The 27,130-nt window shown below is 38.9% G+C and overlaps 1 protein-coding gene across 1 annotated transcript in view; it reads right to left on the bottom strand.

Annotated features, from left to right (window-relative positions):
• LOC128858632 (MAP kinase-activating death domain protein) overlaps positions 1 to 27,130 on the bottom strand; it is a 129,768-nt gene that overhangs the window by 75,670 nt on the left and 26,968 nt on the right. The window contains exons 2-3 of the mRNA XM_054095055.1: positions 1,244 to 1,497; positions 78 to 451 (exon numbers count right to left, since the gene is read on the bottom strand). Coding sequence (XP_053951030.1) covers positions 78 to 451; positions 1,244 to 1,366 — 497 coding nt within the window. The 5' untranslated portion in view covers positions 1,367 to 1,497. The remainder of the gene's footprint in view (positions 1 to 77; positions 452 to 1,243; positions 1,498 to 27,130) is intronic.

Genomic DNA, 27,130 nt, shown 5'->3' with positions numbered 1-27,130 from the left:
GGTTTTTATTGCTTTTGTTGTTGTATTTGGTTGTGCTGGGATGAGTTTGTAAGTGAGAGACTTTAGAATCAACTTGCCTACTAAATGCCGAATCCGAGCTACGCTCCATGCTCTTGCGCCAAGATTCGCGTCGAAAAGCGGAGCTTCGACGTCCACGGGTGCTTTGTCCCAGACTAACAGCACCATGATTTCCACCAGCTGCACCACGTTCTAAATTAGTCGAATGTCGTTCAATCGGTCGATAGAAATTAACACAGATGCCATATCGAGTTTTGCCCGAATCCTTGTCGGTGAGCGCAAATACAAAGGATGTCATGTCGCGAATGGCAGATCCAGTTCGGCGTGGTCCTACGCTGGTACAACCTTCAGGTTGGCAGAAGTATACCATGTCAAGGGGAAGAGGGAAATCTGAATGGTCCGATGGTGGATATCGACGCAACAGCTCAGGGATCTGAAATTGGGAAAAATAAACTTTTCTTAGCGTCTCGTGGCAAAAGTAAATTTCGAAATTGCATTGCTTAGTACATTTTCTAATCTATTTTTTAAAATATCACTTCGAAAACCCCGTTCGAAAACGAGAAGGTGGGTCTTGGTGGGAGCACCGACGTATGCAGCCACGGAACCAACAGTGTATGCTCACCATAAATTGCGACTGCTGGCATTCGCCTCTCAAAATGCAAGACCTTATTAATTTATCTTCACTACAATACATTTGCTTAAGCTGTAAGCTTTGGAGCCGTCACGTAAAAATACTTCCAATGAAAAACTAAACAAAGCTTAATGTAAGGTCGCAAAAAAAAGAAAGAAACTTTGGAAGATCAAGTTTATTTAGGTCGTTATTGCACTAATCAAGAAGAAGCAGAGGAACCTCAGACCAGGCTTTGATTTACTGCACTCGCTCTAGAGGATAATTTATTTGAGCATCCGGAGCTGGGAAACGTTTCGTTCGAGGAGGATATGCAGAAATGCTGTCGTTGAACTAAGCTCTTGGTTACCACAAACGCGTTGAGGGATTTTTAGCAAGAATTTTTCATATTTCTTGTCTTTTTAGAGTGTAAAATGCGTAATGGCATGAAGTCGGAGTTATTTAACGGAACTAAGCATGTCGTTGGTATATAATGCTCTCTTTAACTTAGCCAGGATTACTAACATAAATAAAATTATTAACATATATCCAGTTTCACTTACCTTGGGGAGGTTCACAAAATAAATAGATTAAAAAAGATGACCCATTTTCACTCACCTGCACAGGTGGCGTTTTATTGCCGGGTAGTCCTTTTGGCATGGGTGGAGTAGTACGGGCTCCTACAATTGCCATGTAGTCGACAAGACGAGGACATAGCGAAAGTTTTTGCTGATCGGCCATTTTTCAAGTTCTTTCGATCAATGACCTCTTCAAATAGGGAATACCGCTCCTTTTCTGTCAGTAGCTTCAAACGCTTCCAAGATTGAATTATTTTTGTTTTATTTATTTGCCGCCTAGTACGTTAAGTAAAGCTGGAAATAAAACACAATGAATATTGAATGCTTAGTTTAGAAGAAGTTTACTCGATTACTGCAGTATTTTGGTCTTTGGTAATTGGTAATATTTTTTGCTCTTGGTAGATAACAAAGGTAGGTTAGTATGAGTTTTAGTTAATTTGACAAGATTGAGGACAAAATAACTATTCAAACTTTTTGTTCTTAGTTGAGGTTATTCTTGTAAGCACGTTTTTAGTTATGGATTTTCAGTGAAAAAATATTAAGTCTTAACAAACGTTTAAGTCTTAACTAATCTTATCAGGAAAAGACAGATGGATTACCCACCTAATATTTCCAATTTTCTTTACCTGTTGCGTGTTTACTAGCTGCATGAGAACTATCGATAACGAAAACTAGGATTTGACAGCTGAAAATGGCAGACTATGTTGATATTTCTGATCAGTAAGTTTGGCAAGTCATCATGAATCGTTTAACGCCAGAACAACGCTTCCAATTTATGGAAAATTACTTTAAAAGCAAAAATAAACAATAGATATATTCGCGAATCTGTTTATAGAGCACTCTCGGCATCATCGGCTTTGATTTCTTCGACATGAAGAAGACACTGACGTTACTGTAAATAGCGAGAGCTATCGAGCCCTGGACTGGTCGAATGGACCATGTAACTCATAGCCAGGGCGGACATGTGCCGAATATCATATTAAAAAAATAAATACCATGAAATTATCTACCAAATTATATTTAAAAAATTCATTTCAACATTATTCCGGCTTCAGTTATCATTTTAAGTTCTCAAGCCTTAAAAAAAAACCCATATATTTCAATGTATGGCTCACTGATCACTTTCCTTTGATTTGATCAGGAACATTGTAAGTAAGCTAATTTCGTTTAGTCTAAGCACAGTTCGTGTTTTTTTTTTTTTTTTTTTTTTTTTTTTTTTTTTTTGTATTCATTTTTATTGTAACTAGTTAACAAATATAAACTAACGAACAATTTTCTTCGGTTTATGTATAATATAATACAATTAATATGATGGTGCTTTGCACAAAACTGGCAAAGAAGTTGATTACTGCACGAGGTGGTGCGGCTTTTTGCATTTCAGCCTTACAAACCATTTATGTTGGTCAGTGAGGGCTGAGGCTTCGCTGTTGACATGATGGGATAGCCTATTTATATGAGATAGGGCATTTTTTTTAATTACGACGGCAACTGGTTCTATGCGAATATCACGTTCGAGATCGCTGATGCGTACATACCAGGGCGCGTTAATAGCGCATCGCAAAATTTTATTCTGGAACCTTTGGATTTAAAGTATGTTGCTGGAGCTTGAGCAACCCCATAGTTGTATCCCATACGTCCAAATTGGTTTTAGTATTTGTTTGTAGAGAAGTACTTTATTGTACATGGATAAAGCAGATCTTTTACCCATAAGCCAATATATGTTTCTGAATTTAATATCGAGTTCTTCTCTTTTCTTATTTACGTGAGAACTCCATATCATTTTAGTGTCAAGAGTCATACCTAGGTATTTAGCCGTGTTATGATACGGGACTTGCACTCCATTTATATATAGTGGAAGATATATTATTTTATTGTACGTAAAATCAATATGAACGGATTTTTTTTCATTTAGTTTTATACGCCAAGTAACTGTCCACTCATATATTCTGTTTAAATGTTTTTGAAGATTTGCAGTTGACTCTATTTGTGTATTTCCAACTGACAAGATAGCGGTGTCGTCTGCAAACGTTGTTATGACGCAGTTCTGATTGGTAGGCAAATCGGATGTGAAAACTAGATGAAGGATGGGCCCCAGAACGCTACCCTGTGGGACTCCAGCTTTAATTTCTTTCAGGTCAGAATACGTGTGGTCGTATTTAATTCGAAAGAAACGATCGGATGGATAGGATTTTAAAATGTTATAATATTGAATTGGTAATAGCTCTCTTATTTTGTTAAGAAGGCCATCGTGACATGCCTTATCGAAAGCCTTAGATGCATCTAGGGCGAGCACATTTTTTTCTTTTCGAAGGCATTTTCTATAACTTGGGTTAGCCTGCGAACTTGCTCGATTGTTGAATGTTTTGGGCGAAAGCCAAATTGATGCGCTGGTATCAGATTCCTCTGCTCAATAATATTGTTAAGGCGTTTGGCAAGTAGTTTTTCCAATAGTTTTGACAAAATGGGTAGGAGGGATATAGGCCGATATGATAAGACGTCGTGTGCTGGCTTTCCTGGCTTGTTGACCATGATCACCTCGGCAGTTTTCCAGTATATAGGGATGTGTTTCAATCTGAATATAGCATTCATAGTTTTGGTTAATTTAATTAGAGTAATTGGTGGGACTTGTTTTAGGATTTCCCCGGTGATGAGGTCAAAGCCAGGTGCCTTTTTGGATTCTATTTTTTTTATTTCATCACATAATTCAGAATCCATTACTGGAGGAATTTCGTCGTGATCGCTGAGGTAACATGATTCCATTTCAGCCGCTCTTGATACGTCGTATGGCTTGAAGATATTTTCAAGGTATTCAGAGAAGGTATTAGTTCTCTCTAAATTGGTTTTTGCCCTTGTGGTATCTGTTTTTCTTATTGGTGGATATTGTATAGCTGGTTGTGAAAATCTTCTCGCGCATTTCCAAAGTGAGTAATCGGTGCTGTGTTCATTTGTTAGCCTTTTTAAGTAGTCACTATGAGAGCGGTTTTTAAAAGCCTTTATCTTTTTAGAGAGTTCTTTTGTTATTTTATTTAAAGTTATTTTATCAGGTGGGGATCTGGATTGCTGCCATCGTCGGCGTGCTTAGCGTTTTTCTCTAACCATTTCTTTTATTTCTCTAGTGTACTTATGTCCCGCTGAGATAGTTCTTGTAGATGGGGTACTGCGCCACGCTGCGCGTTGTTTGCTGTTTGATAAGTTCAATACTTCATCGTCAAGAGCCTCATTACTATTTATTTCTGGATTGTCTTTATCATCCGACAGTATCTTTCTAAAGTAATCCCAGTCAGTGTATTTATTCGTTAGTGTAAATTGTGGTTCCTTGGTATCCTTACACTTTTATGTATTGTTAAGTATATTGGAGAATGGTCCGAGTTTAAATCTAGTCCATTTTCTATGCGCATATATCCTGAAGAAATATTTCTGGTTATGAAGAAGTCTATAAGATCAGGAATGTTCTGTGGATCTGTTGGCCAATACGTTGGTGCTCCAGTAGAAAGTGTGCTGCATCCAGTACTTTGGAGCGCCTTGTATAATTCTCTGCCTTTTGTTGTGATAATTCTCGACCCCCAATGGGTATGCTTAGCGTTAAAATCCCCGCCCATTATGATTCCATGTTTATGGTTATTGATTAGCCGCAGGTATTGGTCACATGTGATCTTATGTCTGGGAGGGCTATAGACTGCTGTAAGTGATAAATTTTTACCGCAATTAATCGAAATGGTTATCGCTTGAAATTCATTTGTAGAGAGTCTACCGTCTTCAAAATGTTTTATGATTTTTATAATGATTGCAGCACCTCCTCGTGCGCAGTTATTTGGATGTATTGTATGTTCGTCTGAAAATCTTAATAGGATGTGCGCTAACAGCTACTCAAGTGGACTTATAATTAAGATGAAGCTATTTGGTCATTTAACATACCACAAAACCTGTGTTAGATTATACTTAAAATTTTCATTGGAAATTAACGATTGTTATTTTGCACGTCATCACCATTGCATCAGCCATTTTAGTTTTTCATTCTACATGTTTTCAAAGTTTGGTTTTATTAGGTAAAAAAATAATATGGCAGCACGGCTGCTTTTGCACTTAGAAACCTAACCTAAACAGAAACCCTAAACCTACAACTCTTTTTGTTTTCTAAGTTTAGGTTATGCTAACAAGAAACATGCTTTGCTCGTGCGGTTGGTTTGCCTAAGTTTTGTAAAATTATGTCTAATAGTGTAGGTACTCTAGAATTAACTTAAGAGTAACCTGGAAATGGGAAACATGTATAAATTGATTGATCTTTTTAATTCAATAAGTCTTCAAAAATTGGTTTGGGATATTAATATTTAGCATATATTTATTTGATGTGGCATCTTTAAAAACTAAAAATGCAGTTTGTTTGATGCTATGTAACTTAAGGTAAGTTTACATCTGGAATAATCATAATATAAGTAATAGCCAACAAAGCTCTTCCACTGCAAGAATTTTCTCTCAACGAACAATTCAATTCAGGGTACATTGAGAAGTAATAAAGATTTCTAAGCATTGTTAACGCAAAATACTTAGTACTCGTATTGTAAGAGAACACAATTCCTCATGACGGCCACTGTAAACTGTATATATATGATGAATTTTTTTTAAGGCCCGGGTTCGAAGCCTGTTCTGTTCTGTCCCCTCGATAGACAACCTCCGAGAGTATTTCTCTCATGAAAAATCTCCTCATAAAAAGCACTTGCGGTTCGGAGGCGGCATGAAACTGTAGGTTACCTCATTTCTGGAACAACTTCAAGCCGCACACCACAAATTATTTAAACCCTTTTTTTTAGTGTACCGTTCGCCCGATTTCAATCAAACGTGCATCGGTTCAAAGGAAATAACTTCATTTCGTGCATAAATGTTAGCCCTGAAAAATAGACAGAAAGGTGAAAACGAATATATCTCTGAAACCAATTAAGCTAGCGAAGTGAAACATGCATTTGGTAGGCATTTGAAAAGGAAGTATGGCGCCTCCCATCTAAACTGAAATTCCCAAATTACTTTTCTCCGGAATCACAAAAGATTTTCTTGGTATTCAAATACCAAGATAATTATTTGTAAGCCAGTTTTACGTATGTGCAACTAAAAGAAAAATGTAAAAACAAAACTTGAACTTGAACTTAAAAAAGCCTAAACAAATTATATTATGGAGTTTGATATTACATTATGGACCCTTTTGGTGATGAATTTATATTTAGAATTACATTTTTTCAAACCTAGATAGCGACACCTAAAAGTTATTTTAAGATATTGAAATTTTTGTACACATCTTTATTTTGTGCTTAGAAGAGATTAAAGAAGTCTCCTATACATAATATAGATTTACATATTTTGTTTTTATTTATTTATTCTGAAATCAGAAAAAAAAAACATTGTTCTTACTGACTACTTACTACACAAATATATTTATCAAAAAGTTTTATTGCAATAAACAACTCATTTAAACGATGGGCAGAAAAATATGGTTAAGATGAAGTAAAACTGAGTTCAATAGAATTCGAAATTTCATTGAGTTTATGAAGAGCGCGAGCAACAGGAGCATTGCAAGACAATATTTGTTCTGAAGCCAATCAAATGGAACGAATATTTATTACGTTAAAGCCTAGGGACCGAATCAATCGGTTCCTCCTTGATAATATTAAACAAAATATACAGCCACAAAATCGATCTTCAACTTTCTAGCTGTTTGAGAATAATTAGAGCATGCGGGATTTATATGATGGGACAGGACCAGAGAAACTCAGGGAAGAGCTTACTTAGCATACTTAAGAAAAACGTTTAGCATACTTAAGAAAAACTTTTAGCATACTTGAAAAAAACTTTTTGAACTCGTTGAATTCTATCAACAGAGATTGGTGGTAAGGTCTCCAAATAAACAAGGCATATGGTAATGAATATCGAACGAATGCTGAAAATAGCAACCTACGAGTATAAGGGCCTGCAAAATTCCAAACAGTTCCTTCCTATATGATATATCATATCAAGTATGGAGTGCGCTTTAGATAGAATAAAATCTGGATGATTAAGAAACGTAAAACGTGCATCAAAAACAACCTCTAGGCCCTTGATTTCTTCAATTGAAGTATGTCATCGCCGCTGTTATAAAAAGTAGGAATGACGAAGCTCTATTTTCGTATAGCCAGAAGTCTATTTTAAGTATAACTTCTAGGGACCATCTACTGTACACATTGAGTATACTTAAGCATATTTTTTATTGTTGCTCAGCTAGCGTGAGAGAATAGTTAATTTATTTATTTATTTTTATTGTCTTTGAATGGATACATTCTTACAGACTATATTAAGCTAATGTACAATAGTTTAGTAGTTACTAAGAAAAGAACGATTTAAGATGATTGACTAAGATGTCATACGGCCATGTAAAATCAGCACCAGAAGAATTGAAAAACATATTTAAATCTACACATGCCCTAGGAATCGGAGCATTCACCCCGTAGTTGGTTCTCGAGAAGCCAATTTTAAAGGTTTCGTCCTGTCGGAGCCTCATATTGGGTATTTTAAATTGAATTTTACTTAAAAGGGAAGGACAATCAATAGACCCAGAAATGATACGAATAATAAATGAGCCCGACAGAATAGATTGTCTGCTATCAAGTGGTTTTAAGTAAATCAATTAACATCGAGAGCGGTACGATGGTACAGGTTCAGAAAAGTTTAAAGATCGGAGCGCAAAACGAAGAAAGACTCTCTGAACTCTCTGAATCCGTTTAGAGAGACCTATTTGGTACGGTCTCCAAATAACAGCGGCATACTCTAATCTTGATCTAACAAAAGCACAATACAATGTTTTGAGAGTGTGTGGGTTGGTAAATGCAGAACAATTTCGGCATCGCATATGATCGTCTTATGACGTGGTTAACAGCCATGAAATTCAGCTTAGAGTCGAAAATAACGCCTAAGTCTTTAATTTCCTCAACGGATTGCAAAGGTAAGCTAGCAATACTATACGAAGTATGCAAAGTATTGTTTGATTTAGCATATTTTACGTGAAAGTATTTGCTTATATTTAGTGACAAACGCAGGAAAGTGCAGAAAACTCTGGATCGGTTTGACACTTGGTGCTGTGCGAATAGGCTATCGACAAATCCCGCCAATATCTTGGAGTAATCCTCGATAGTAAGCTCCTATAGAAAACACACGTTGAAACAAAGGCATCCAAAGTACTGACAGCTTTCTGGCTTTGGGAAAACGTGGGGTCTCTCTCCTAGCAAGGTCCTATGGATCTACACGGCTATGATAAGACCCATTATCACCTATGCATCAGTGGTCTGGATGAGTAGACTCTCTCTAGTGGGAGTCAGGAGGACCTTATCGAGACTACAACGCACTGTGGCCATCTTTTGCACCGGAGCTTTTCCGATTACTTCAGGCCCGGCACTAGACGCTCTGATTGGCTTACCATCACTTGATGCTTTCATCCAAGGAAAGGCCTTGAAGGTCATCTGCAGACTGAAACACAATGGGAACTGGACCGGCACTTGTCCGGCATTGGAGAAGGCATGGACATCGATCCAACGATTCTCTCCATGCCCCTTAACTCCATGCCATCAAGTCTCGTACTTGAAAAGAGATACAGTGTAGTGCTACCAGAGGCTCCGTTGTGGGAAGACTCAGAAAATGAGCCCGGCAAACACTGTTTTCGCCTTTTTACGGATGGCTCCAGGACCGAGCATGGCTCCGGCTCTGGGGTCTACGTGGAATCCAGCGAGACAAAACTGCACTTTGCTCTTGGAATGCATGCATCTGTGTTTCAAGCGGAGGTGTATGCAGTTCAAGAAGCGATGAACTTTGTTGTGGAAAAACGATGGAGAGGCAGATCTATTTGTGTCTGCAGCGACAGCCAATCTGCGCTTATGGCCCTAGACAGCCCTCCAACCACATCAGGGGTAGTGAAGTCCTGTAAATCCAGGCTGAACTATGTCGGTAGACATAATAGCCTGATGCTAACATGGGTACCGGGACACTTGGGTATCGCGGGTAACGAGACCTCTGACTCCTAAGCTAAGATGGGCTCTGAGGCCAATTTGTTTGGCCCAGAGCCCGCTTTGCCACTCCCCTCTGCGGCCATCACGGCCACGGTTAGCAAATGGGTAACTACTACCCACAAGCGAGCTTGGCAGACTGAGAGAGGCTGCAGATGGACAAAACTGATGTTACCTGTCATGTCCGATCGACTGTCGCAAACCCTTCTGTCATTAAGCAGAGGGGAGTGCAGACGGCTGGTAGGACTGATGACGGGCCACTTTCTGTGGGCAAAGCTCATGGAAAGGTTGGGCATCTCAGACAGTGTACTCTGCCCAGCTTGTGAAGAGGAGCATGAGACGGCGGACCACTTCCTGTGTGTCTGCCCCGCCTTCGCTCGAATCAGGTTTGAGGTCTTTGGCACTGATGTGCTAAGAAGCGACCATCTTGGCTCCTTGGCACCACAAGATCTACTCAGATTTCTTCAAAGATCAGGTAGATTTAAAGAAAATTAAAAGGGAATCCAAGTGTAGTACAATGGACTCAATTAATGTCTGAGTGCTGCACTTGCTCGTTGTCCCGACAAAAAAAAAAAAAAAAATAGTGACAAACGGTTTAAATAGCACCAGTTACGGACATTGTGCAAGTCGATTTGCAACTTTTCAGAGTCCCTTACACTGGTAATCACGGCAAATATTTTAAGATCATCAGCATACAACCAGTGTTCAGCAAAAGAAAAGCAAGCACCAATATCGTTAATAAAGAGTATAAAGAGAAGGGGTCCTAGAATACTTCCCTGTGGGACACCAGAGGACGCAATAAATGCACGGGATGTCGTGTTATCAACGGCTACAACGCAGTGCCTGTTGGACAAATATGATTTGATCCACGGCAAAAACGTGGAGTGTATACCCAATGATGCAAGCTTCCGCAAGAGTATTCGGTGCGATACTTTGTCAAACGCTTTAGAGAAGTCTGTATAAATTGTATCAACTTGAGATCTGTTCTGGAAGGCTGAAATGCAGTAATCATTGAAAATAGACAAATTAGTGACAGTGGAGCGACTTGCAACGAAACCATGCTGGTTGGTATATATTAGGCCTTTGAGAGCAAAATATAACTTATCATTCTCTGTTATCTCAAAAAGATTTGAGACAGACGAAAGCTTCGAAATCGGTCTGTAATTGCTAACATCGTTTTTATTTCCACTCTTAAATATAGGCGTAACGGAAGTAAATTTCCAGTCGTCAACAAAGATACCGGAGGCCAATGATTTATTAAATATAATTGTAAGAGGCTCAGCGAGACACACGCAGTTCTTCAGCAAAATGCCCGAAAGGCCATCCGAGTCAGTTTTCGTTGCAGGCTTGAGCTTCATAATATCCTTGACGACATAAGTAAGTAAGTAAGTAAGCCTATCTGGGCACAATGTCCCAAAATGAAGAGGTGAAAAACTATTAGAGGGCAAACTAGAATCGATGTCTAAGTCGGGTTCAAAACTAGATAAAAAAAGTCGGCAAATAAATTGGCAGATTCTATGGCAGAATTTGCATATTTACCATTATAAAAAACATTGATATGATGAATTGCCAAAGGGCCTTCGAATCCGAAATAATGTTTTCGAAATTCAAGATGTAATTTCTATATAAGAACTTGTTCAAGCAGTTTGCAAAAGTAGTTCGTATGCGCTCAGTACACATTTTTTCGATTAACCTTATCCTCTCGATCTAAGCTGCTGGGTGAGTAAGTAACGGAACTGCATAATGCGTTTCATATAACTCACTGCCCATTTGGCTCTCTTGGTATCAAATTTTTTGAGGACACACTTGCTTTGGTATAGTTCAATTGAAATTCTGTGAATCCTACTATGCACAGTAAGAATTGTTATTGTTCAAATTTTTTACCATGGGTAATACTAGTGTATACAATTACACAAACTTTTCATCCCAATCCCACGGTTTTATAATTATTTAATACTTCTAGCAACGGTTTTGGTACGCAGCTTTATTGCTCATTAAATTTTAGTATAAAAAAGTGATAGTTTGAGTTAGTTGAGAAATCCGGTAGATTTTTCTCCATATAGCAAATGCACACACTTTTTTTTTTTAAGAAAATCCAATTAAAATTCGTGGAAAGTGAAACTTGTATTTACTACATGGTCCAATAAGTTCATAAGGTGAGGCATAGATGGCGGCGTCATATCAAAAGCATATGGTATTTAGTGAGAACCGCCCTTTAGGAGCTACTTGTCAAATTTTCATGACATTTTGCCAATTAGTATGTGAGTTACAGTCGTTTAAGTGAAGCTACTTTTGGTTTTGTAAAAAAAATGGATTCAAAAGAATTTCGTGTATTGATAAAACACTGTTTTTAATTAAAAACAAAAAACACACACCAATGGCTACGGAAGTATTATTCGGACTACGCTCCGTCGATCGGAACCGTTGAACGATGGTTTCGTGAATTTAGATGCGGTCGTACGGGCACTGAGGACGCAGCGCGTTCAGGACGTCCAAATAAAGCAGTTGTTCCAGAAAACATCAAAAAAATCCATCGTATCATTCTGAATGATCGTAAAGTGAAAGTGCGCGAGTTAGCAGAGGCCGTAAGCATATCGAAAGGGTCAGTAGGAACGATTTTGCATGAACATTTGGGTGTGAAAAAGCTAGTCGGAAGATGGGTGCCACGTTTTCTCACAATCAACCAAAAACAACAACGAATAATGGATTCTGATCATTGTTTGGAGCTGTTTCGCCGCAATCCAAGCGAGTTTTTGCGTCGATTCATAACAATGGGCGAAACATGGATCCACCACTACACGCCACAGTCGAATAAAGAGTAGGCAGAGTGGTTGGAAGCCGGCCAAAGCCGACCAAAACGTCCAAAGACGCAACAATCGGCTGGAAAGGTCTTAGCCAGCATTTTTGGGATGCTTGCGGTGTAATCATCATCGACTATCTTGAAAAGGGTAAAACGGTCAAGGGCGAGTATTATGCCAGCTTGTTGGACCATTTGAACGGCGAAACCACGAAAAAGCGGCATCATTTAGCAAAGAAAAAGTGTTGTTCCACCAAGATAGTGCACCGGCTCACAAATCAATGATTGTCATGGCAAAATTGCACGAATTGCTTCCCCATGCACCGTATTCTCCAGATTTGGCCCCCAGCGACTATTGGCTGTTTCCAAACTTGAAGAGATGGCTTCAGGGAAAGAGATTTCGATCAAATGAAGAAGTTGAATGGGAAACAGACGCGTATTTTGAAGGACTTTCTATCGATCAGTTTTTCGAAAGGCATCAAAATGTTAGAAGACCGTTGGGAAAAGTGTATCGCCTTAGAAGGGACCTATGTTGAAGAATAAAATGAATTTTGGTTGAAAAAATTGTTTTTACCCTCTCACCTTATAAACTTATTGAACCATGTAGTATATGACCTTTATTAGGCAAGGATCTTTACCTTTATAAAATAATAAGAAGATTTAAACACGGAAAATACAAAAAATAAAGATAAAAAGTCAAGACATGTCAACATTTTGACTTGCTACCCTCCGTCACGAGCTGTATGTGCGACACACCCGAATACGCCTATCGCGGATCTTTATTTGCCACTGCTTAACGAAACAAAATGTGAAAAAACTCTCAAACTCATATTTTGTTCATTTGAATTTTGCAAGTATCCAAATAAGCGATTTGTGGAAAAAATAAAAATTTGTTGGCTTTCGACACCAGACGAAGTCGTAGGCATTGTTAAATTTAATATATGTACGTATGTATGTATTGTATATATATATATATATATGTATGTATGTAAAAATACTTTCATATACTTAACATTGTCCAGAATGGCAAATGCAAAGCAAATGAACTGTTGGGACACTCTGCTCCCAGGTGTCATTATGTTGCCTTTGGCGCTTAAATACAAAAGTAATGACCCCGCTTTTGTGTAACAGTAAAATGAGAATTGCTTTGTTGCTGAAAATGTGCGTAGATTGTGCTAATAATAACATTCACGCGCTCACAAACGCCACACTCTTTCACTGTTGCGTATCCTGCGTAGTATTCAATTACGGAGTTTGTTGACCGTTTGTCTGATTGCACGCAGAGAACCGCCAGCAGGTGAATTACTAAGGACACACTGAAGCAGGTGAACAAGAATGTGAATTTATTGAACTCGTCATGCTTTATGGCTTTTTAATGGCGCAATATAATGACGTCTAAAAAAATTTATTTGTGTCTGGTTGCCTTAAGGGATCCCATTCGCCTAAACTGACTGATGTGATATTTTTCCATTAATGGCTAATGAGCATGTGGCAAATTTTTTTTAGAATAGATTGTATATTGAAGGTATGTGTGAGTGCTGCTGAATTGCTATGCAATTTGGGAAAAATCTTTAATTACATTAACCTGTAGCCAATACAGTTGGTTGGTTGGTTAGAGTGGTGATTCATCCTGAATCCAACTAGCGCTTCCGCACCATTTTGTTGCCACATCCTCTTTACCAACTTGTTATTTACGGCATGACTATACCCAGTCTGTGCGGTTCAGGAACCTTATTAGGTTGTTGACATCTAAGCCAGACAGTTGTTCGAGCTCCTCGAACAGCGGTTTGCCCAGGGTTAACATTCTGTCCTTCCATAGGGCAGGGCATTCACAGAGGAAATGGAAGATTGTTTCCTTTTTCTCCGGTTGTTTGCAACTGTGACAGTATGTGTTGTGAGGGATGCCCATTTTGGCTGCCTGTTCTCCGCCAGACCAAAAGCCAGTTATGACCGCCGTTAGTCTCCAGGCATCCCGTCGTTTCATGTTTAACAATATTGATGATTGTTTAAGGTTGTAGGTGGGCCATAACGTTCTGCTGATTTTGCATTTCGTCTGGCCCCTCCATCTACACTCCGCCATTCGGAGGTATTTTAGGGAAATTGTACTCTTGACTGCGCCTAATGGTGTGAATACCGGTTCTGCAAGAGCGTTATTCATGGCAGATTCCGATGTCCTGGGACCCAGATTAAGGTAACATTATGTTTTTCGCTCAAGGTGGAAAGGCTATTCCTACTTTGTTCCACCACCATTGAGGTTGTAGTCGCTGAATCCAGTGCCTGGATTGCAGCTTGGCTATCCGAGAGAATAGCGATATTGCTCTTAAAAGAGAAGTCTGTGATTAGTAGCATACAAGCTTCCCCAATTGCCAGTACTTCCGCCTGGAAGACACTGCAGGTATTGGGGAGGCGCACAGATTTTTCAATTTTAAGTCTATGAGAATATATACCAGCTCCAACACCACAATCCATTTTAGAACCATCTGTATAGACTGTAGTGTCGAAGTTGTTTAATGAGAATCCCTTATTCCACTCTTCCTTAGATGGAAAGAGAGTGGCAAAATTCCTATTGAATGTTACCGTCGGGACGATGTAGTCAGTCCTCACCGAGGTTAACTGAGTTTGCCGCAATAGTAGACTGGCATGACCATAAGTGTTTTCTTTGCAGCGGCCCGCTTCGTTTAACCTAAACGCACTCATGGTTGCCGTCTTCTTAATATGTAGGTCTATTGGAATAACGTGTGTCAGTGCGTTCAGAGCCTCCCTAGGACATGATCTGATTGCGCCGACCGTTATTGCACAGGCTGATCTTTGTATTCTGCCGAGTAATTTGATGTTGTAATCTCTCCCTAGAGCTTTCCACCAAACTACCGAACCATACGATAAAATTGGTCGTATAACCGCCTTGTACAACCATAATGTATGCTTAGGTTGAAGACCCCATCTTCTTCCAAGCATACGTTTACAGGCATATAGAGCAATTTCAGCTTTCCTTACCCGTTCTTCGACACTTAATTTCCAGCTAAGTTTGGAGTCCAAAATTACCCCTAAGTACTTTGCACTGGGTGAAAGTGAGAGGGTTTGTCCATTAATATTTGGTAGGGTAAAGCTTGGTACCTTGTATCTGGTGGTAAAGAGCATGAGTTCTGTTTTACGCGCGTTTAAACTTAAGCCACAGCCTGTTGCCCAAGAATTAAGCTCGCCTAACGCCCTTTGAATGATCCCACTGATCGTATTAGGACACAGTCCTGACGCCATTAGCACCACATCATCAGCGTACGCCACCGCTTTTACCCCTCCTCTATTAAGTTTTATTAGGATTTTGCTAATCACACATAACCAAAGAAGTGGAGATAGTACTCCCCCCTCTGGAGTACCCCTGTGGACTCTCTTAGTTATGTTGATGTTACCCATATTAGCTCTAATGATCCTGGTTTCTAGCATAGAGATGATCCAATTGGTGATACAATTTTCCACCCCTAAGTCTATTAACGCCCGTTGGATAGCATTCGTGCTAACGTTATTAAATGCGCCCTCTATGTCAAGAAAAGCTGCCATCGTATACTGTTTGTTTACTAGAGACCCCTCTATTGTTCGGATTACCTCGTGAAGCGCTGTCTCCGTCGATTTGCCTTTGAGGTAAGCATGTTGTGCAGTTGATATACTAAAGCTCTCCAGCGAACTTCTAATGTGCATATCTAAAAGCCGTTCCAAAGTTTTAACAAGGAAGGACGACAAACTGATCGGCCTAAAGTCCTTCGCTGATTCATGTCCTCTTCTGCCTGCCTTTGGTATGAAGACGACCCTAACAAGTTTCCAGCTGTTTGGAATATAACCTAGATTTAGACACGCTTTGAAAATTTCCATTAGCCATGGTAGAATACTATCAAGAGTTTCCTGTAACATCTTAGGAAAGATCCCATCAGGGCCTGGAGATTTGAAAGGTGAGAATGATTTGATTGCTCATGCAACCTTCTCTTTCGTGACTATTATATCGACAAGATGCTGTGGGTCATATCGGCTCCGCCGGATTCTCCCAGCATCACTGTCATGGGAGCTACATCCCGGAAAATGTGTATCTAAAAGAAGTTCTAGAGACTCTTCCGCCGTAGAAGTCCAAGTGCCATCCGGCCTCTTGACCCAAGAAGCCATTGAATGGTCCTTGGACAGAATACGGCTAAGTCTCGCAGAATCTCTGGTAGATTCGATAGAAGAACAGAAATCTCTCCAGCTCTCTTTCTTGGCGGCCCTGATTGCCTTCTTGTATTGTCTCCGACTTTCTCTATACAACTGCCAATTACCTGTTGAGTAGCTGAGATTGAAATTTGATCTGGCTTCTTCCCTTAATTTTGAGAGCTCATTGCTCCACCAAGGAGGATAGGATTTTTTGCTATATTTAATTGGACATGACGTTTTGTAGGCCCTACTGAATGTCTTTTCCAATGTTGTGAGAAAGAACGATTTATTTTAAAAAATATATAAAACTAATTAATTGCTTTTATTTTTTAAACATAATCTTCTTCTTCTTAGCTTCACAATCCGTGGTGGACCATAGCTTTATCAACAATTTTTCTCCACTTTATTCTATCCATGGCTACATCTCTCCAGTTGTTTATGTTCATTTGCTTAAGATCTGATTCGACGTCATCTAACCATCGCTTTCGTGGGCGTCCTCTTTTTCTTCCTCCAATGGGTGTTAAAATAAAAGCTTTCCTAGCATTTCGCTCTTTCGGTAAGCGCAGTACGTGCCCATCTATTGTTGCAACCGGACCATATATTTTCCTTATGATACGTCTTTCGAAGCACATCAGCTGATGAATATAATTTGTTCTTTATCTGCTGATAGTTTTACTTAATACAAGCAGTTAAACAACTTTTCCGGTCTTCCTATTTGGGTAGCAAATTTTCAAGTTCAATCTAACCACTTTTAGAGGAAGTTTATTTACTGTACTGCAAATACAAGACGCTCAGGAACTCATTATTACTTGCAATCGAATGGCAATTCAATTCTTTTTTACTTGCCGCCAATTACACCGTGCCACAAAAATCCTAGACAATCTTTTAAGTTTCACTATTTTTATTCTAAGCACAGCTTTTAACAATTATATTAGGAAAACTGCATGATTACAGATAAACTACGCCAAACAGTCCATTCTTGAATGCCTAAATGTTGAGAACATCGAGTTGAAAGTTGTTCAGCAACACTTTGCGATACAGCAGCGATATTCTTAAAATGTTCTATACTCGACAGAACTACTATAGTTTGTTGAAAGTTTTTCAACAACCTTTGAATAGTCGACTCAGTCGCTCGATTATTTGCATCAAAAATAACGAATTTCGCTATATAGTGTTCTTAAAGATCGACCGCTTTAAGTTCCAATAATTTTAACGCGTTGTTCTATTGCTTAAAATTGTACATTTTGTACAAAATTTGACAAATGTCAAACAGACATATACCTTACTTCATAGGACCTTCATAGGACGTTCATAAGAACATTTGTTTAGTTTTTTTATAAAGCAGCAATAATAATAAAGCTAAAATAAGAGGTTGAGAAGGAAACACAATTTCCTTTAATTGCTGGATATATTCCCTTTCATTCGATATTTATGCTAATATCACAAAAGGAGATTAATTACTTAAAATTATTTATTAAAAATTTATTTCTTCGAAAGTTTAAAGAGCTTTAAAAGACTAAATTGATTAGAAAATAGGTATGCAGCATTACTATATAATGCTATATTTTTTTTTTATTTTTTTATTGAAACGTTATAAATATTTAAATACATTTCATTCTATTACACCTAGTTCACAACTATCAAGTAATATTATTTTATTAAATTCAACAGTATTTACAGGAAATACGTATATAACTGGAAGACAGCTGACAGAAATTTACATATATTTGTCAGTAATCAAAATTTCTGGAACAAGATCATTTGGTTTTTTTCGTTTAAGTCTGTCTTTCGTCTTTCGTGAGTTTGTTTGGCACAGCCCCATAGCTGTATACCATAAGTCCACACAGGTTTAAATACTTGTTTATAAATTAAAAGTTTATTTTGTATGGAAAGAGGAGACCTCCTTCCAGTGAGCCAGTTTAATTTTTGCATTTTGAGGTTTAATTCCAGGTGTTTTATTTTAACGTGCTATTTCCAGCATAGTTTGGCATCAAGCGTCATCCCTAAGTACTTCGCCGTATTGGAGTAAGGAATTTTCGTGCCAGAAATATATATAGGATGGTATTGAATTTTTTTGTTTGTAAAATCCACATGGAGTGACTTGGCTTCATTAAGTTGTATACGCCACTTTGTAGTCCATTCGGTGATTTTGTTAACATCTTCCTGAAGTTTGCGAGAGGACTGTGTCTCATCGTCTCCAATTGCTAAAATGCACGTATCGTCAGCAAAGATAGCTATAGTGCTAGTCTCAGAGACCGGTAGGTCAGATGTGAAAAGCACGTAAAGTATAGGGCCAAGGATACTGCCTTGTGGAACCCCAGCTTTAATTCGCTTTAGGCTTGAATAAGAGCTATCGCACTTGATCCTGAAATATCTGTTCTTTAGATACGAAGTAAATAGGTCCGAAAACTCCCTTGGAAGCAAGATTTTAATTTTATGGAGGAGTCCGTCATGCCATAATTTGTCGAAGGCCTGAGCAACATCGAGAAATATGGAAGAGCACACTTTTTTCTTTTCATTTGCTTCTTCTGTCACATTTGTGATCCTATGCACTTGTTCGATTGTTGAGTGCTTTGCTCGAAATCCGAACTGGTGCATAGGAATAAGGCGTTTGTTTTCAATCAAAGGCTTTAACCGCTGCAGAATTATATTTTCGAGTAGTTTGGACATTACAGGTAGCAAGGAGATTCGACGGTATGATGACACTTCGTGAGGACTTTTGCCAGGTTTTGGTATCATTATTACCTCTGAAATTTTCCAGTACGTTGACACATATTTTAGCTTAAGGCATGCATTTATAATTTTCGCTAGCTTAATCAATGTTTTTTGAGGAATATTATTTAAGGTTTCAGCGGTGATAAGATCGAATCCGGGTGTTTTTTAGATTTCAAGATATTTATTTCACGCTTTATCCCTGCAGGCGAAGACAAACAGAACTGGTTTTCAGCTTGATGAATATCTGTAAGCAATGGTGCATGATGTGCTTCATGAGGCTTAAATGTTTTTTCTAAGTGATCAGCAAAGACTTCCGTTTTTTCAATATCGCTCTTAGCCCACCAGCCATTGGGTTTTTTAATTGGAGGGTTTTGTATAGTCGGCCTTTTCAGGTATTTTGTAGATTTCCATAGGGAGTAGTTAGTACTTTTTTCCGCTGTCAGTTCCTGTACATAGCGATTGAAGGATACATTTTTTAGTTTAGTTATGCTATATGCATATGAAATTTTCACTAAATAAATTTTAATGTCGCACTATGTAATAGTTTCCTAAATACAATTCTGCATTCGTTTTTTAACTGCAAGTTTCAAAAATATATTATTGCACAACCGACTTTTAAAAATGTATATACAGTGACATTCTAAAAGTTTCAAAAGCACTCAAATGAATGATTATGCCAGTTATTGTTGTGTATACACATTTACATACTTTCAGATAGTCAAGCGGCTTTGAAAGCTCTTCTATCAACCAAAATCACCTCAAAAATGGCACAAGATTGCCTGAACCTTCTCAACATGCTAGTGAGCTTCAACACATTATTATTAGGCTGGGTTCTTGAACACGAAAGACATGAGGGAAATGAAATATGGTTCGCTAGCTAAAAGAGGAACAAACATGCCCCTAATTAGTCTTAACTTTTTCTGGAGACTTACAAAATGCCCCATAAAGGAACTTCTCAGAAGGTGGGAGGAGAAGAAATTAATTAAACAACTCCTAACGCCGCACAGAGGAATTTTTGATAAACTACTTTCACTTAGCAGAGTAAACTTAAGAATTCTAAATGGTTACTTTACAGGCCACTGTAGCCAGAGATAAAATTGGTCTCTCTGCTGAAATGGGCACTGAAAAGTCAGAACACATCCTTTGTAAATGTCCTGCACTAGGCGCAAAACGGCTACAGCACTTATGTGGTACTACCGTGCCTCCATATAAATTATGGAACAATAAGCCCCTTAAAAAGCCTTAAAATATAGAGTACCTCAGCAGGCTTAGCACAATAGAACTCTTTTGGTCGCAGTGCGCAGTAGCCTAATAATAATTTAAAGATATTTAATTGGCGCTTACAACCATTTTTGGATCTCTGTCTAAGTTGTGCCACAAATGAAGGGACCTACAGTTTTAAGCCAACTCCGACACCAGATACTTTTTGAGAAGAGCTTTTTCATGGCAGAAGTACCATATTGGTGTTTCATGCCCGGAGATTCCAACCAATGCACTTTCGAATGGTAGTCACGCACCAACCCATTCGGAACCCCCTCAGGAACCGTTAGAGGTAGGAAAAAGGAGTATATGTAGCTCTAAATATTACTCTTCTCATTTGAAAATATATCTGAAGCAGGCTGTTCTTAAATACACTAGGTTTAACGCCCATATAGCTGAGATCTATTCCGCAAATTGCGTTGGGAAAGGGTCTGATGAACAGTTTATTCGGTTGCATAAAAGCACGCGTATTATTTCAAAAGAGGTCTTATTTCAAGGCGATATACAAAATTATAATCAATAATGAACATTTCCAATTTCCGATACTCTTTTGTTAGAAGTAAATTCGTTTTATTGGATAATAGAAGCAGTGTACATTTCCCCAGTGCTTAAGTGTTGGCGCAACGTAACAAATTGTACTTATAGAAATTGCTCTTAAATACTTATACAACCTTTATGCATTCATGCATAAATACGCATGCATATAGACGAAGTTACAAAGGACAAAATGTTAGCAAGGCAATTCAAAAAGAAAGCAAAAAGCGAATGACACCCACATTAACATATGTGAGCATCATAACCGCTACCACATGGCGTATACGCAACGGGGCACACAAGAGTCGCGCTGAATGTCATCGTTGACATTCTTACTACCGGCTATGTAGACATGCTTGCGAGGAATCAAATAATGCACGTACATATAAGTAGTTATGCATGCGCTGGAGTGCGCTTCTTATTAAGATTCGTGCGTGTGGGAGTCGCAGACACTCGTAAGCAGCACGTGTTGTTGGACAGACTATATGCATGCTTACTTGTGTGGGTTCAGCTGCAGAAAAATCTGGCATATCCGCTTACTCCTCCACGTACATAAGCTTTGAGCTTCACAACAAAGCGCACTCGTGACGTTTTAACTAAAGTAGAAGTTGAATAAATGTTTAAAGGGCATTCAACTTGCAGCGGGTCTCAGCTTTGACTTGGATTTGCGAACGCGTGGCACGTCATTAAATTCGAGTTCGTTGTTACAAGCAGCCATGCCACACGCTGGCTAATTGACTAGTGAGTGGGCCACAAGTTTTTCGATAATGCTTTGATGTCCATTTGATTGACAACTTAGATTTAACTATGCGACTATGAGAAATTTCATTAAAATTAAGTTGCTCTTTGTTTCTTAGAAAATGAAGTACTCATATACTTTCATGTTGTAATATGTTTGATTTAGTAGAAATACCCACACATACAAATATCTTTATAGCATTTGAAGTATTCTTTCAAAACAGTTTCTTTATTTATGGCTTTGTTTTGTTTCTGTTTTTGTGGAGGTACGATATGTGTACATCTAATTTAAACTTCTATTAACATTTGAAGTACATTTGATTTTGTGTAATCCATTTATTTATTTCAATTGGTTTTTTAACATTCTCCAATACTTGCACTTAAAGCTAAGGGATTATACTAGCCATGTATTTTTTTTTTGTGGTGTGGCCACTAAGAGATACCTCGCCTCCTTCTGGGGAGACACCCTTCCCGGAACTGCTTTCTAAAGGGTGATTTTTTAGCTATTATATTTTTAAACAGTTGGTTTAAACAGCTGACGACGTTTCGTGTTTTGTTTCACTGTCAAACATCTTCAGTGTGGTCTATAATTTAACAATTATTTGTCTTACAAATCATTGAATTTTATTATAAAAACGCGTGTTCTGTTAAGAAAGTTTATCGCGCGCTCCTTCCATTTTATGGTCAGTTTAATCGACCCACTGAAGCGGCTATTCGAGCTATTGTGACTAAATTTAGAACCAAATTTACATTATTGGACATCAAACCACCAACAGGCTTACGTAGAGTGCGAACTGAAGAAAATATCGCAGCTGCATCGGCCAGTGTTAATGATGACCATCAATTATCAGTTCGTCGCCGTTCGCAGCAATTGGGCCTCTGTTACTCAACAACGTGGAAAATTTTGCGAAAGGATTTAGGTGTGAAGGTTTTCAAAATACAGCTGGTGCAAGAGTTGAAGCCGAACGACTTACCGCAACGCAGAATTTTTGGTGAATGGGCTCCTGGAAAGTTGGGCGAAGATACACTTTTTTATCGAAAAGTTGTGTTCAGTGACGAAGCTCATTTTTGGATCAATGAGTACGTAAATAAGCAGAATTGTCGATTTTGGAGTGAAGATCAGCCCGAAGAATTGCAAGAGCTACCAATGTATCCAGAAAAGGTCACAGTTTGGTGCGATTTATAGGCCGGAGGTATCATTGGACCGTACGTCTTCAAAGATGCTGTGAATCGTAACGTAACTGTGAATAGTGAGCGCTACCGTGAAATGATATCCAACTTTGTTTTGCCCAAAATACAAGTGCTTGACTTGCATAACATGTGGTTTCAGCAAGACGGTGCCACATGCCACACAGCTCGGGTAACAATGGACTTGTTGAGATGCGAGTTCGGTGAACATTTTATTTCACGTACGGGACCTGTCAATTGGAAGACAACATTAAAGCATTTATATGTGAGATACCGGCCGAAACATTGAAAGAGTATGCCAAAGTTTGACTAAGCGGATGGACCATTTGAAGCGCCGTCGCGGTCAACATTTGCATGAAATAATCTTCAAACATTAAATTATATGGACTGTACTATCGATTTAAATAAAAATTTCATGCATTTTTCTGAATTTTACGTGTTGTTTTTTGAAAAACTTTCCTATAGCTCTTTAAAAATCACCCTTTATATCACTTCGGGAGGGCCAGAACGGCATTCATAAAGGACCAATTCTATTCACCCACTCTGGGTCCACCATATTTGTAGCCAGCTTTCATGCCATAGGCTCGCCTTATTGTGTCTCTATCTGTGCGGCTTCGCTTTGTTGCACTGTGTCGAGGTCATCCTTTTTTTTTCGTTGTACGTTCTCGATGTATTTCTTTACCGCGTTCCAGTTGTCCCCGCGTTCGAGCATTTTGATGATTATGTTGCTCGGTGCGATGTCGCCGATCTGCTCCCTCAGAGCATTTCTTTCCGCGAGCCATCTGTCACAACTAAAAAACGTTTGTTCAGCGTCGTCGTTCGATGCTTCGCAGTATATGCACTTGGAAACGGTTACCTTGCCCATACGGTATAGGTAACTCCGGAAGTATGCGTGGCCCGAGAGGAACTGAGTTAAGAAGTAGTTCACTTCTCCGAAGTTCCTTTGTACCCACTTGTCTATTGATGGAATAAGTTTTGCTATCCATCAGCGACTCAGTTCAGTGTCCCATCGGCTTTGCCACCGCAGCACTGTTTGGCGTCTCCGTTCTGGGAAGCTAGTGATGACGTATTTCTTCTCGGAGTCCCACGCACCCATTCGTTCCCGTACCATGAAGTCGCTGGGTATCTGACCGCTGATCACGAATGCTTTGCGCTTGGCTTTGCAGTTTAGCGCAATTCCCCATACTTCGCTGCCGTACAAGAGAATTGCACTTGTGGCCGCCATAATTAGCTTTCTCTTTCTCTGTGTTGGCCCACCGATGTTTCCCATTAATCTACTTAGCATACCCGTGACCTTTGCTACTTTAGTAGCCATATGCCGTATCTGGGCCCAGAAAGTAAGCCTGCAGACAAGTTGAATACCTAAGTATTTTACAACTTTTTGGGTCACCAAGGACGTTTCGCATATTTGCTTTCTGACCTCGAGTGGCATGTGACCTCGTGTCCCATGTATGGGAATGGGTTTGGGCATTTGTGATAAAATATGGAACTCTTGTAATTTTAAACGTTTTCGATTGGAATCTTTGGAGCATTTCGATGTTAGAGTTGGCTGCAATGCCTCACAGCTGCATGCCGTAGGTCCATATTGGTTTTAATATGGCTCTCTAGAGTAAAAGGGTCTTTCATGGGTCTTTTCCAAGATTCGGAGTATTGCGAATATTTGGTCGATGGTAGACTTTCCAGGTCTAAAGCCACACTGATAAGGTCCCATCAGTTGGTTGACGGTGGGCTTCAGCCTTTTACACAATACGCTCGCTAGAACCTTATAGGCGATATTTAGAAGACTAATCCCGCTATAATTGGGACAGATTGCAGGATCCCCCTTCTTATGGATTGGGTAAAGCACACTTAAATTCCAATCGGCAGGCATGCTTTCATTCGACCATATTTTGCACCGGAGCTGAAGCATGCACCTTACCAGCTCCTCGCCGCTATGTTTGAATAGCTCAGCCGGCAGACCGTCGACGCCCGCGGCTTTGTTGTTCGTTAGATGCGTTATCGCTATTCTCTCCTCGTCATGGTCTGGTAGCGGAACAACCATTCCGTCGTTAACGATTGGAGTATCGGGATCTTTACATTCTCTGTGACATGCGCAACTGTCACTGTTTAACAGGTTCGAGAAGTGTTCCCTCCATAATTTAAGTACGCTCTAGATGTCAGTCACGAGATCGCCGTCTTTGTTCTTACAGGAAAACGCCCCGGTCTTGAAACCTTCTGTAAGCCGCCGAACTTTCTGGTAGAATTTTCGGCCGTTGTTCCTGTTGACCAGCATCTCAAGCTTCTCGCACTCACCTTTGGGATAATACGTCCCTCTTCTTTTTTTAGCTCTCTGTAGCGATCCCACATGGCTCGCGATGCGCCGGATCGCAGCGTGGCTCTATAGGCGGCATTCTTTCTTTCTGCGGCAGCACGACATTCCTCGTCGTACCAACTGTGTTTTCGGGCTCGCCGACGATAGTTTCCATAACTTTAGAAGCAATGGGCAATAAGCTGATGGGGTGATAAAACTCCATTTTCTCGGCTCATTTTCCACTTTTATATATGTGAGGGCTTTCTTTGTTTCAAGCTTTTTTTTGTGCATTTTTACTTCTTTCTTTTTTATGGCCGGGTTCATTTGTCTTTGACTCTTTGAGCAGTACTTAGGGAAGATTCTATTTCATGTGGTGTAAAAACTCTTTTTTAAAATGAAAACGAGAAATGTCCAAGCTCTTGTGGAACCAAACTGTAGATACGAAGGGTGGCAATCGAGTTCCACGAATTTTATAAATAATTTTGAAGTAAATTAAGTAAGTCTCCCTCTAATCCAATCCAAAGATTTAAACGTTGTTTCCTTTCTTGCTAACTCTCTGAAGTTAAACTATTGGGCACCGCGATTATTGCTAGCTTGGTTTCCTCTGCACCACAATGATGAGTTCTCTTGAAATGTCAATTAATCTTAGGGAAAAAGAAAATATACAAGAAGGCGATATCAGAATTAAAGGTTTGGAAATCCCTTTTTTGTCAAAAACTTTTACAAAATGAACGAAGAATGAGCCGACCATTGACGTGGTGCAAAATCTAACCACTTGAGGCGAAACGGAAGATTTATCTAAGACGCCAACGTGAAACTGCTCAGTCGCTGTCTGATTACAAGCAAATATTCAAGATAAATTATGGAAAAATTAATCCGCATTGCCTTCAGGGCCCATTCGCACAATATAATGCAATATTTATCTTCAGAAGCGCTGTGTTTCTTTCTCTGCATTCAGTTTACCAAGTTTTTTGTTGAACGATTTGGAACAATTTTTATCGCAAATAATGCATTTATTCATTATGAAACCTACAAATAATTTCCTCAATTTGTATTAAACCTTCCGTGGAATTGCTGGTACTAAACTGACTGCACATGAGCTCTAAATACCCGTGTATTGAGCAACGTGAACAGCTCTATACTCACTCGAATTCTATTCATTGCTCAACTGCTCAAATATTTGTTTGAAACTAAACGAAAATTTTCAATTTTATTTCTTTGCATTTTTTTAGCTTACCAACAACGTTAGCACTGCATGTATATGAATAGTTTGTGAAACTTAAACAAAGTGTTGATAAAAAATACTTAAAACAAGCAGCGAATTTACTTAAAAAAAGTCGATATACTTGGGCTCACGATCGGAAATTTTCTTGCGTTGGTTTCGTTAATCTTTTTGATTTCTGACAGGGTAGGTGATTAGCATACCTTCCACTTTCAATGTGTGGACACATACAAAGTCATTTTCATATGTACAAATAAGCACAATACATTTTTTTTAGTTTGCTGGAATATACATTTCCACAAACGTCTATCTGTCAGATAGATGGAGAAATCATTTTATTCGCCCATTATACGAATACATACTTTTGCCACACGCGTGCATGCAAGTATTAACACAATTACGGCGGGTCTCAAAAAGACAAAGGGACACATAAACAAAATGCAATTATTTATTAATTCATAGAGCAAAATGAAAGCAGTGTTGGCGAGCAAAGCAAAGTTAAATTAGAATAATTAAGTAGAGACAAATGAAGAATAGATTGCGCACTAGCTTGGGCTTGTTTTATAGTAGGCTGTATGCGTAGATCTGTATATAAATTAGTATATTATAACAAAGGGCTTCGGGTCCAAATCTCTCCACAATGTAAAGAGAACTGCGACTGTTTTTGGTGAGGCAGTTAAAGGCTCCCCGTTTATTGCTGTAATGCCGGAGGCTGGATGCGGTTCGGCAGATAACCATTGCAGAACTAAAATAATGGCCAACTCGTCTGGAGTATCATTGAAGTCGAGACTGTAGTGTGATGATGCACCGCGGATCAGTTCAGAGATTTAATGTAAAAAATCTTTTAGAATGGCAAATGTGCAGGATATTTCAAACATAACCTTGTTTATCAATAGGCGACATTTGATTTTTTAGAATATACATTTTAGGCGCTTTGGCAATTGTTACAATTAATTAAATTTCGTTTGCAAATCGCTCAAAATAATAAAAAT

This window comes from Anastrepha ludens, chromosome 3 (assembly GCF_028408465.1).
Source record: "Anastrepha ludens isolate Willacy chromosome 3, idAnaLude1.1, whole genome shotgun sequence".
In the NCBI taxonomy this organism is placed as follows: Eukaryota; Metazoa; Arthropoda; class Insecta; order Diptera; family Tephritidae; genus Anastrepha; species Anastrepha ludens.
This window is presented reverse-complemented; position numbering and strand designations above follow the sequence as displayed.